This window comes from Spermophilus citellus, assembly GCF_964194105.1.
Source record: "Spermophilus citellus genome assembly, chromosome: 4".
NCBI lineage: Eukaryota > Metazoa > Chordata > Mammalia > Rodentia > Sciuridae > Spermophilus > Spermophilus citellus.
In genome coordinates, this window is record NC_138185.1 from 128,080,803 (window position 1) to 128,094,227 (window position 13,425).

At 36.6% G+C, this 13,425-nt stretch overlaps 1 protein-coding gene across 1 annotated transcript in view; it reads right to left on the minus strand.

The window, feature by feature from the left end:
* Positions 1-13,425, minus strand: part of TMOD3 (tropomodulin 3) — a 78,008-nt gene that overhangs the window by 45,413 nt on the left and 19,170 nt on the right. The window contains exon 2 of the mRNA XM_081290089.1: positions 4,210-4,402. Coding sequence (XP_081146215.1) covers positions 4,210-4,335 — 126 coding nt within the window. The 5' untranslated portion in view covers positions 4,336-4,402. The remainder of the gene's footprint in view (positions 1-4,209; positions 4,403-13,425) is intronic.

Genomic DNA, 13,425 nt, shown 5'->3' on the forward strand with positions numbered 1-13,425 from the left:
CGTTTTTCCATTTGTAACATCATTACTTTGATCCAAACTATGATCCAAGCTTGCCTGGAATGTTATATTAGCATTCCAACTGATCTTCCTGGTTCAGGTGCCCAATCCTCCTCATTCCTCACTCTTACTCCCTAATCTGTGACCCTAACCTCTTCTCATATATCCTCTCTATTCTATTCAGACTAGACATTTTTTTTCTCTCCCTGTACTTGTGATATCCTTCTATCACAAGGCCTTTATGTGTACCTGGAAGACTATCTTTTTTTCTTCTCATTTTTAAGACTGCAGTTCCATGACCCCAAGGGAAGCTTTTTCTACCCGTGATTGTAACTCACAGTTCCTAGTGTTCATCATTCTTCTAACATGGTATGATTATTTGATTAAAATCTAATTCCTGCACAGCGAGCACTCTTGTATATCTGAGTCTAGTATACTATATGTATACTAGATCTATCTCAAACATTTAATGAGTAAAGATTTTAGAATACTTTTAAAGAAAAATGCTCACTGAGGCAAATTAATAAAGAAATTATTTTCTTCCCACATCAAAAAGCATTTGTATTGGGGCTGGGGATGTGGCTCAAGCGGTAGCGCGCTCGCCTGGCATGTGTGCGGCCCGGGTTCGATCCTCAGCACCACATACAAAGATGTCGTGTCTGCCGAAAACTAAACAATAAATATTCAAAAGTTCCCTCCCTCCCTCCCTCCCTCCCTCTCTCTCTCTCTCCTCTAAAACAAAGTTTCTAAAAAAAAAAAAAAAAAATTAAAAAAAAAAGCATTTGTATTGCTATTTTATAATGGTAGTAGTAATGGAGTTGCATTATGCCACCTGGCTGCTCAAGCTCCTATGAAACCTATAGTTTGAAAATATGTTAGCTGAAATCCTGGTTCCTTAAATAGTCTTTGACCACAAAGTAAATGGCAGCTCACTGGGTTCAGAGGCTATAAACCCACACACTAAGCTTCATTAGAAGTATATTCTAATCAAGAATCCACCCCCCTCTCAATGCTGGGGATCACACTCAGGGCCTTGTGTATGGTAGGCAAATGCTCTACCACTGAGCCACACTAGCAGTCCACTGCAGTGTAATACTGTTGTAGCAATATATTCCCAGCCTTGGAAACGAATAAAACAGCTTTAACTTACACTGGCTGTCTTTTGGAAATAGATGTTTTATGAAAATGTAGTGAGTTATCGAGTAAATACACCTAAGTGCAGTATAAATACAATAAAATAGCCCTTTAAAATATAACAAGATGCCATTCATACCTTCCTATGCTCTCATCCTACCATTTGAGACTTGGTAAGTTACAGAGTCTCTAGTAGACGCAGCTGCAACTACCCTTGCCCTCTTTTCCTACCTGATACTTGAACTCTCAAAAAACATTACAGGACAAGTGGCATGCTGTCAATAAACATCACTGTTTTCCTGGTTTGACTAATAGTATCTGAGGATGAAGGAATTTCAAATGGGGTTGGGAAATGTACAAAATACATTCAGAGATTAGAGCTCAACCTCCCCATACAAGAAGTAGGCCAAGGATTTGCAAATAAGAAAATGGAAGTGATCAGATTTTAGACGCATACCACAGTATATGAGTTCAAGAGGAGACTCACTATGGTTTAACAGAAAGACTGCCAGATCCCAGATGTCAAGCAGGCAGTGAAGGATCTAATCTCAGTTCTTTCCCTAACTATAATACTGAGGCAAGTCACCTCTTTTGTTTCACATCTGTAAAACAGAGGGCAGGGACTAGAGTGTTTTTCAACCAGGGGCTTTTTGTTTCCCAGAGAATAGATACCTGGTAATGTTTTGAGAACATTTTCGCTTGTTAAACTGGGGGGGGGGGGGTGTTGGAATATTAATCACTTTTTTTTTTTTTACTTTCTATATTTTATGATGCTTTGACATTTTAGGGACCTTACAAATCCTGAAGAGATGGTCCCTTCCAGTGCTAGCTAATTCCTAGAGATAGCATTAACCCTACTTTCCACCCAGACCTACCAATTGCATAACTTTCATATGCAAACCAGTCAATCCAGGTCTCTGGTTCCCAATAATCTTAGTTATCTAACTCTTACACCTCATGCCAATATTTCCCCTACTCTAATAACCTAAGGCAAGGTATGAGGCAACTAAGTACTAATTCTATAGTCTGGACCCTGTGGTCTCATTCATTTATTCATTCCCTCAGAAACTGCAATAAAGGCTCTAAACCATGGTTGCTCCTTTTTCCTTCTTTCTGACCAAATAAAGTGCTTTCTCATGTCCCTGCCTGGACTGCTTCCAGCTCCTGAACCATGCATAATAAATTCTTTTTTTCAAGGCACTTGTTTCTGTGTCTGTCATTTTACCACACCTGATTAAAACAATACCTCAGGTACAGTTCAAAATGGTGGGGAGGTGGGGTGGTGTGCTATTGGCATGTACTGAGCCAGGGATGCTGTTAAATACTCTGTAATACACAGGACAGTCCCTCACAACAAAAAAATCATACAGTCCCAATGTCGATAGTGCCAAGGTTAAAAAAAAAAACAAAAACTTGATTACAATGCCAAGCATGGTGGCACACAACTGTGATAATCCCAATAAATCAAGAGGCTGAGACAGGAGGATCCTAAATTTAAGGCCAGCCTCAGCAACTTAAGCATCCCTAAGGTTCAATCCCCATTACCAAAAACAAAAACAACCTAGACTGCATAAACTTGTGTGTCATTCCAGTTCTAAAATCATTTGATTTAAAGAGGGTTAACAGGTTGAGCTGCCTATAGAATGTAGTGCTGAGACATGATAGAAACAGCACTATTTTTCTGAATAATCCCTCAGACTTAGGCATACTGATAATTTTTCCTTATAACACTGATTTTGGTCAAGAGAATTTGATCTTTGGAAGTGTGGCTCAATGGTACAGTGCATGCTTAGCATACTCTGGGTCCTAAGTCCAAGCCCCCCCGCCCCCAAATAAAACAAAACCAAAACTCTACCTCAATTTGTTTTGTTTTGGTACTAGGGATTAAACCAAGGGATAAAACCACTGAACTATATCCCCAGAGCTTTTTATTTTTTATTTTGAGACAGATAAGGTCTTGCTAAATTGCTTAGAGCCTTGCTAAATTGCTGAGGCTGGCTTTGAACTTGTAATCCTTCTCTCTCAGCCTCCCAAATTGCTGGGGTTACAGGCATATGCCATAGTACCTGGCTTACCTCAATTCTTAAAGGGCACTTAAAAAATCAATGTCTGGGCATAAAAAAAGTGGTAAATTCTAGCAAATAACCAATATTTTTAGGTTCTCTCCTGTTGCCTGTCCTTTCATAAATGAACAATTCAAGGATTAAGAGTCTCTACTTTGCCTTGTGCAATTTGTAAAACAAATAATATTTACTTTGAAAATGGTTCAATTGTAAGATGGTGCAGAAAGTGAACCCAATACAATCATTCAGGTTTTCACTTTCAGTATAGTATTCAATAAATTATATGAGACAGTCAACATTTTTAAAAACAGGCTCTGTATTATATAATTTTGTTCAACTATAGACTAACTGAAGTGTTCTGAGAATTTTTAAGGTAGGCTAGGCAAAGTTAAGATGTTTAAGAAGTTAGGTGTATTAAAGGCATTTTGACATAATATTTACAATTTAAGATGGGTTTGTAGGGATGCAATGCTATAAAGTCAAATAGCACTCAGGTTTAGATTTGCTCCACAGTCAACTGTTGTACTGCTTTTGAGAAGCTCCTCAGATCTATTCTACCAAGGACTAGAAACTCCCTTTGGTCAGCATCTCTCAGCAAGGTAACAATTAGGTTTAAGGTCATGAAGAACTTTCTAGAGGCACTGTACACTGGAGCCATACTATTCTAGAGTCTCTGAAGAGACAGAAGAGATCAGTATATAAAAGAGCTAATCATTTGCTATACTTAACCAAAAATATTCTTCCCTGCATAGAAAGAAAAGATTTGTCAGAGGAGAAACAAATTCAGGAGATGTTCAAACACAACAATGATAGAGATGATAGTTTAGAATAGTCATGTCATAAAGATGTAGAGGCAAAAGTGGGGGAACTGGAGAGGAAGCAAAAAGCAAGTTCATCTGGATAAAGAAGAAGAAGAAAGCTCTAAGAGAAAGGCATGAGAAAGCAAACTGCTAAAGACAGCTACTTTGTTTCAAAGGGGTTGAAGAGTTATTTCTTTTCCTCTGCTAAAACCTACCTCAGGGTCAAGATCATCCAGAACAGTTTCTAGTTGTTTCAGTTCTATTTCTGACAGATTTTCAAGAAGCTCATCTTCATCCAGGTCCTTGTATTTTTCTAAGTCCTTGCGGAATGGTAGTGCCATGATCTGCGGTGTAGGAACTCACTTGCTACTCAGTATAGTCAGAAGTGATTTCTACTTTCCCTTAAAGCTATGGAGAGAAGAAACAAAAACATTTTAAATATTATGTCATCTCACCTGTTTACATCTATTATTATGACAAGTAAAATGCTATTTCCGTGTGTCTTATATTATTCAATCATGTATCACATGCTACTCTTAGCTATAACCATTTGTCTTTTGTTGGCAAAATAATCAACTGGGAAAAACCAGGAGGGAATAAATACGTTAAAACAACTATTTGGGGCCTGGGGTTGTGGCTCAGTGGTAGAGAATTTACCTAGCATGTGTGAGGCACTGGGTTCAATTCTTAGCACCACATATAAATAAAATAAAGGTAATGCCCATCTTAAACTAAAAAAAATATATATAACAGCAACAGCTACTTGATAGATTTTTAGATAACTGATAATTAGATAATTTTAGATAATTTTCTGATACACTCTACTTCCTCTCTTGCTTTTATGGATAAATTGCCAGACTCTTCTCTAAGGCCAACCATACCTTCTTGTAATCAGAACCCATCCTTGTTCATTTATACAAGATTACTCTATTGTGCTCTGTCTCTACTGGATCATGCCCATTAGCATAGAGACTATAATGTATCACCCAAATTAAAAACAAGTTTTCCCTCAACTTCACATTCCTTTCCAAACACTGCTCTGTGTCTTGGCCCCCCCTTTAGAGCAAAACTCCTTTCAAGAATCACTATATTTAGTACTTCAAGTCCTTATTCTTACAAATCTTTTCCAATCTAGCTTTCATCCCCACCCCTCACTCCATTCAAACTGACCTCATCAGCAATGACCTGCACTGTGCCAAATCCAACTGTCAATTCTTAGTCCTCATCTCATGAGAGCTATCAGAAGCCACACTTGATAATAAAACAATTTCCTCATTTGGTTTTGGGGACGGTATTTTTGGTCCTCCATTATTTCCCTGGCTGCTCCATTTCATTCTATTCTGCTAGTTCCTCTTCACCCTCCTCATTTTTAAATGTTAGAAAGCCTTCAGGACTTAGTTTCTTGGTTCTCTTTCTAGACTCACTCCTTGTGATTTCATATAGTGACAACTCTCAAATTTATATCTCCAATTTGGACCCTTCTCCTCCACACTTAAAAATAACTTATCTAGGGCTGGGGTTGTGGCTCCGTGATAGAGCACTTGCCTAGAATGTCTGAGGCACTGGGTTCAATCCTCAGCACCACATAATAAATGAATAAAATAAAGGTCCGTCAACATCTAAAAAAATATTTTTTTAAAAAAACTTACCTAGTCAGACATAATGGCACATAACTATAACCCTAGTAATTTGTGAGGCTAAGGCAGGTTGATAATGAAGGTTCATGTCAGAAGTTTCCACACATTAGAGATACTTCATGTTGTCCTTCCTCTCTAACCCCAGTTCAAAACTCAAAAGAATGACAATTCTAAGTACTGGCAAAGACACGGAGCAACTGGAACTCTCATAAAGTTGCCAGTGGAGAACAAACTGAATCAACTATTAAAAACTATTTTAACAGTATCTGCAAAAACTAAACAAAAACATACTATAATGACACAGAAATTTCATTCCTAGTTGGATACCCAAGAGAAATGGCTACTCATATTCATAAAAATTATGTACAAAAATCTTTATAGTAGCTTTATTCATAATATGCCTAAACTGGAAATGACCAAATGTCCATCAACAGTTTACTCAAATCAATTTATGTAATGGACTATTACAAAGTTATAAAAGGCAAGTAATGATATATACAAAAAGGGCTGGGGATGTGGCTCAAGCGGTAGCGCGCTCGCCTGGCATGCATGCGGCCCGGGTTCGATCCTCAGCACCACATACCAACAAAGATGTTGTGTCCGCCGAGAACTAAAAAATAAATATTAAAAATTCTCTCTCTCCTCTCTCACTCTCTCTTTAAAAAAAAATGATATATACAAAAAGAATGAAATCTCATATGCATTGAGAGAAATTTTTAAAAAATTAGAAAATAATACGTACTACATACTTTCATTCTATGAAATTCAAGAATAGGCATAACTAATCCATAGGGATGAAAATCATAATAGGGGATATTGATTAGGTAGGGTCATCAGAGAACATTCTGGGATGATGAAACTATGTTATATTCTTGAATTGGGAAGCAGTTATATAGGTACATACAGATACAGAAAATTCATTAAACTGTACATTTAAGACTTTCTCTTTTTACTTTTAAATTATATGTCAAAATACATGTTTGTTTTATATGATTATATATATTTTATGTTAAAAATTAAGTTTCCACAAACTTGGAAAAAACTGCTTTTTCTGCAGCCATGATAGTAAGTAGTCATCAAAAAAAAAAAAAAAAAAAAAAAAAAAAGATCAACAATTTGCCTTTACAAGATCATCAGTCACTGTTAATGGCTCACTTCTGAAAGTCAGTCAGAAATAGAGTAACTCCAGTAAACATTCCTTGAGTTCCAGCTAACCAATCATGATCATGCTTTTTCAGACGTTATCCCATGATAGCCTCTGAACTTTCCCCAATCCTTGAGTTCCACACTTCCCCCAAATCCTACTTAAAAAAAAAAAAAAAAAAAACCAAACAAACAAATGGTCTCTTCTGCTCAGAAAAACTATTTTCCCTTAAGGGTAAACACTAAATTTAGTTTTGCTTTTTTGTTTCAGATATTGACTGAGGGGGGGGGGGGTCTCATCAACTTTTCATGCTGAAGAAAACTTTTAGTGATTACATTTGTTTGTTTTTAAATAAAAGTGTTTCATTTTGTTGTTTGTGGGATGGAACCCAGGGGTGCTCTACCACTGAGCTACATACCCAGCCCTTTTATTCTTTTGAGACAGGGTCTAAGTTGCCCAGGGTACCCTCAAATTTGTGATTCTCCTCGTCTCAGCCTCCCAAATTGCTGGTATTACAAGGGTATATCATCAAGTCTGGAAGAAGGGCTTCACTGTTGACAGATACTAAATAGTGCTTAAGATCAAAATAGTCCTTCTGGACAATATCCATGTAATTTTTTGGAACTGAATTTGGTTCACTATTCAATAATTTCATAAATATCTGCTTCAATTTATTTTGGTAAATATTTTTCAAATAGGGGGCTAGGGTTGTAGCTCAGAGCCTGGAATGCTTGCCTAGCATGTGTGAGACACTGGGTTTGGTCCTCAGCACCACATAAAAATCAATAAAATAAAGTTATAGTTGTCCATCTAAAACTAAAAAAAACATTTACAAATTTTTTCCAAATAAATATTCCTTTTCCTTTTTTGTTAAAATAAATTATCTCTGCCTGGGATTTTAACATTTAAAATGTCTAAATGTTCTCTTATTTAACATTAGGCTTGAGTTTCATCTTTGCTGTTCTGAGGAACATTCACATTGATGAAAAAGGCTTAAGTAAAGAAAGATTTCCATTTATTCCTGGGATTGCTACACCACAGGTTGAATAAAAGTATTTGTCAGCATAGTGTGGTGAATTCCTCAATTGAAAAGGAGTATTCAGAGTCTCATAAGATCTCCCTGGGCATCTCACAGTGTCTAGTACCACAGCAAACCTTGACTCTAAATGAATGCTTCGCCTCTGTGCCCATAGGTATTAGTACTGAAGCAAGCTGTACAGGTGGAAGAAAAAATGCAGTCAAAGAAAAGAAAAAGTCTCATAGGTTATTTCCTCTTTACCAGTTTATGATTCTAAACACTGATTATAACCAAAAAATTTATTCAGTGTCTTCTTAGGGCTGCTATAGCCAAATTTTATAAAGTGGTTAGTTTATAAACAATAGTTCTTACAGTTCTGAAGCTGGGGAAGTCCAAGATCAAAAGCCAGGAGATTCAGAGTCTGGTGAGGGTTCACTTTCTGATTCATAGAGGGTGGTTTCCAGCTGTGTCCTTGTGAGGCAGAAGAGGCAAGGCAGTGCTCTGGAACCTCTTTTATAAGGGCCCTAATTCCATTCATAAGGGCTCTGCCCTCATTTCCAAATCACCTTCTATAGGCCCCACTTCCTTAATACCATCACATTGGTGATTATGTTTTCAACAGTGAATTTGGGGGAAGAGACACAAACATTCATACCACATTCAGTGTCAATGTGCATATAGTATTTACCTTCTAAAAAAGGAAACTCATTTTATTTTAGCTGTTTGTATTACATATTACTTTTATAGTAGGTAAGATTTTTTTATATAAATACATAAAAAATAAACTAGATGCTATATCTAACAATTTATGTACAATAAAACCTAAAAGACAGTGCTTTTGAGATGGTGTTTTTGAGATGCAATGGTACACCCAGATGTAGGCACATCTGATATAGTTGCTCTGCACACAGAAGCTTGTAAAAATGGTGGCTGATTATTATGCATAAAAGCTATACAGAAACTAACCAACTCAGAGTAGCCTTGCCTTTGTTACTGACGCCATCTTGAATTTTTATTTTGTTTGTTTATTTTTGGTATGGGGACTGAACTGAGCCACATCCCCAGATTTTTTTTTTTTTTTTTTAATTTCAAGACAGGGTCTCTTTAAGTTGCTTATGGCCTCACTAAGTTGCTGAGACTGGCTTTGACCTTGTGATCCTCCTGCCTCAGCCTCTAAAGGCACTGGGATAACAGATGTGCGCTACCATGCTCATCTTATTTATTTACTTTTGATTTTTTGAGACAGAATATTTCTAAATTGCTAAGGATCTTGTAAATTGCTGAGACTGGCTAGGAAGATATGATCCTCCTGATGCAGCCTCCCATGTCACTGGGATTGCAGGCATGCATCACTGCACCTGACTGCCATCTTCAGTTTTTTTTTTAAATGAGATCTGTAGATCCCAAAAGCCAAAGGAAAGAAAATTAAGTCTGAAGTCTAATGGCAGAAAAACTTGTTAAGGCCAGAACAAAAAGGAATTTAATTAGAGCAGGATAGGGATGGCAATCTTAAGGAAGAAAGCAGTCAAATCATTTCTGTGACTATTACGAGAAAATATTTAACAGGTTGCTCACGCCACTTCAGAAACTATCTTTCACTGAGACCCTACTGAGAGAGTCTTTGGTTCCCATGCGAGTAACCCACTTTCTTTTCTGGCTTAAAGCTCAAGCCAGCTCTGACTCCTACCCCATCTCCTCTCTTTTTTTTCTTGGTAGAGTTGTAGCATCAGAGATAAAGCCAAGGTCAGAGAGAGGAAGCCACCCTGTGGTGCATACCAAAGATGAATGCCAAAACAGTCACACTCTGAGCATACCCAGTTTCTCAGCACCAAATATTTTCAGCCTTTTTGTTTGTTTGTTTGTTTCTTTAATAGACCAGGAAATGATGAAGCTTCTTTAAAAGTTTGCTGTGAACTCAAAATATCTTAAAAAAGAAATGACATCATATGAACAAGTCTTCAGGGTAATGAAGTTACAGAGCTCTTTATCTCAGCTGGTCAGCATGACTGGTGGACCAAAAAGAAGAAAAAAAGAGAGGGAGGGAGGAGGTAGCTTGCAGGAAAACTTATCAGTGCTCAGCCATCAATCAAAACATAGAATCCATTCCAAATGTATAAAGGAGAGATTAATCTTAGGGTTTTCTTTCTCTCTCCCAAAGGGAAGTATTGCTATGACTCATTCTTCCTCTTGCAAGAATTTTCTTAATCCACCAAGTTAGTGAGCACTGAACTATACACAAAATCCTAAAATAAACAAAGGCTGGGTCTAAAAGAAATCTTGAAAGCCAGATGAATCTTATGCAGTGAACAAAAAGTAATTATCTTTCCTTAGTTTTATCCCTTCTGAATTTCTTGGGCTTCAAATCTGATTTTTTTGTTTCATTTTGGTATGGATTCTCAGAATTCTTAAACTTTCCTTTTTGTACTTCACTGATTTTTTTCCATCTTTAAATCAATCTCTACTTTTATGTATTTATTTAGTGCCTATCTCATTCAATGTACTATCTTGGGGGTGGGTATAGGACTGGTAAGACATGGGGAAAGAAACCATAGGAATGAAAGAAAAAGAATTGAAGAAAATTGAATAAAACAAGTCGTTTTCTCTCATCCGTTTACAGATGTTTCTGGAACTAGAATTTAAGAGATTATAAAGCTCAAAGATATGGCACAAACATGGTACAGAGATTGTAAAACTCAATTGTAGATATAAGTTCAATGTAAGTACAAACTTAACATTTTTACATTTTCTTTTCATATACTGCTGTTGTCTCTGAATTTACAACAATGGTTACCAACAAAATTGGGCAAACAGCAAAAATAAACCTGCTTCTCCTCTGGGCCTTCTCCTGCCATTCTCCATCCTAAGAACACAGCCTGAGAGGTGGGCTGAAAAGTAGCCATTACAGGGATGCTTCTTCTCTCTCTCTACTCCATTTTTATATCCAAAAATAGGTATGCAGATCCTGTTTTCTAGTAATGCCATATGATAACAATTGTGTCACAATCATTCTTCAACCAAAAATGTGTTTACATAAATATATTCCCCCAAATGAAAAAAACTGTGCTGGGAGAACATTATTCAATGAAATGTGTCTAGATAAACATGTACATAAGTGTTGTTAGGCTGCTAGTGATACCAGTAGACTCAATGATGAAGAGTTAAAAAGGTGCTGGGTGCAGTGAAGGATACCTGTAATCCCAGACTCAGGAGGCTAAAGCAGGAGGATTCTGAGTTCAAGGCCTCAGCAACTTAATGAGCCCCTAAGCAATTTAGCAAGACTGTGTCTCAAAATAAAAAATCAAAAGAGCTGAGGATGTGGCTCAGTGGTAAAGCACCCCTGGGTTCAACTGCAAGTACCATCCCACAAAAAAACAAAAACCAAAACAACAGTTTAAAAGGCTTCAGAAAAAATATTTTGAATGAAAGCTGTTCCAGCATTCTGGACATTTTAATAAGGTAAAGTCTTCATAAACCATGGGGAGAAAGTGTTTTATGGGATTACTCAAACTAATCTAAACTACCAAAATAAACCCATATGATATGGAAAGTATCAGAGAGGTTGTTTTTATAAAAAGATTTCCCAAAATGATTATACAATAAATACAGTGAACACACAGTACATAGCTACTATTGTTATTTATGTTAACCATAAAATAATGGATGCACTTGGCCAAAATGTCAACACTGTACAGTAGTAAAAATCTTGGGCTGGGGTTGTGGCTCAGTGGTAGAGCGCTCACCTAGCATGCGCAAGGCCCTGGGTTCAATCCTCAACACCACATAAAAATAAATAAATAAATGAGGGGCTGGGGATGTGGCTCAAGCGGTAGCGCGCTCGCCTGGCATGCGTGCGGCCCGGGTTCGATCCTCAGCACCACATACAAACAAAGATGCTGTGTCCGCCAAGAACTAAAAAAAAATAAATATTAAAAATAAATAAATAAATAAACAAAATAAAGATATTGTGTCTAATCAAAAAAAAATATTAAAAAATCTAAACTAAAAAGTTCTTAAAGTATCACTTATTTTATGTGATTCTACTAGTGTTTCATCTTTCCAGACCAGATTTGGTTTTTGAACCAATCATTTCTCTTCTAATAAAATCCTATTTTTTCCTTTTTTGGGGGAAGGGTGGGTCTAGATGGATCCTAACGGGGATAAGACAATACATTTAAAATTTTAATGGGAAAATCTTCAGTCTTAAAAAGAGATTTTTTTTTATTTTTTCAATTTTAACTACACTATGTAAACTCAAACTTCCTATCTTTGTTATAAGAAAAACCCTCTATCTTTTTGACTACTTGCTGAATACTCCAGAGCCCTTCTCTAAATCTATAACAAGCCTAAGTACCTAACAGAATTTAATTACCATCAAAAGAGTTTAAAAAAAAAAAAACCCAGGGAAAAGCAAAATTCTTTGGGAGAGAAAGCCTACCACTTAGTTTCTAGCATGGAGCTAGGGGTCAGCAGATCTATGTACTTAAAAGTGCTCTGTGACTTTAAGCAGGTTCACTGCTCTCAGTTTCCTGAGCTAGATAAAGAACAGAAAAATGTGGAACGGGTTTTAAGAACCAAATGTTCTATGCCCACAACAAACGCTGCAAATCAAACAGCCTTTTCATCACTGAGCACAGGTTCTGCCTCAATCCTTAACGCAGCTACTTACCAACAGATGAAAATTGGCAAAGGGATGAAACCAATTCACTCTGTCCCTGGGCTCTACAGACTCGGATATCTTCTGGCTCTAAAGGAAACACCATTTAACACAAAACAACTGACTTACTCTCATCATTGCCAACATGAATAACATATAAATAGAAAAAAATATATGAAAGCTGAATCATGCTAGATACTCAAAAAGAAAAAAAAAAATTCAGTAAAGTGATTTGAAAAACAACCAGAACTACACAGATTAAAAAAAAGAAAGAGGGGCTGGGGTTGTAGCTCAGTGGCTGAGCACTTGCCTAATATGCGTGAGGTACTGGGTTTGATTCTCATCTCCACATAAAACTAAATAAATAAAATAAAGGTGTTTGTTCATCTACAACTTAAAAAAAAAAAAAAGAAAGAAGTGAAAATGGGCCAATGCCATTAAGTAGTAGAGAAAAAAAAAAAGTCAGTGTAATACAGAAAACTGACCACACAAAGCAAATTTCTATAGCTTGTTTCCTATTTTCTCATTAATCCCATAATAAAATTTAAAGTGTTTCTAGGAAAACAAACTCTCAGCACATAATACACTGTAGGAATGAAAAATAAATAAGTAAAACATAGAAATGAATGTAAAAAGGAGTTTGAGCACAAAATTGAGTATAAATTTTATTAATACAGTGATAATACTAAAGTTAGCGCATTCATTTCTGCCTTGGTGATTTCATCCCCCCCCCCCTCTTTTAACACTGGAGATTAAACCCAGGGACACTTTACCACTGAGCTACATCCTGAGCTCTCTTAATTTTTCATTTTGAGACAGAGTTTTACCAAGTTGTTGAGGCTGGGCTTGAACTTATGATCCTCCTGCCTTAGCCTCCCAAATTGTTGGGATTACAGGTATGTGCCATCATGTCTGGCTATTTCATTTTCTCTTATTAAAGTAAATTTAAAAGTATCTAACTACTGTCTGTATTTTGAC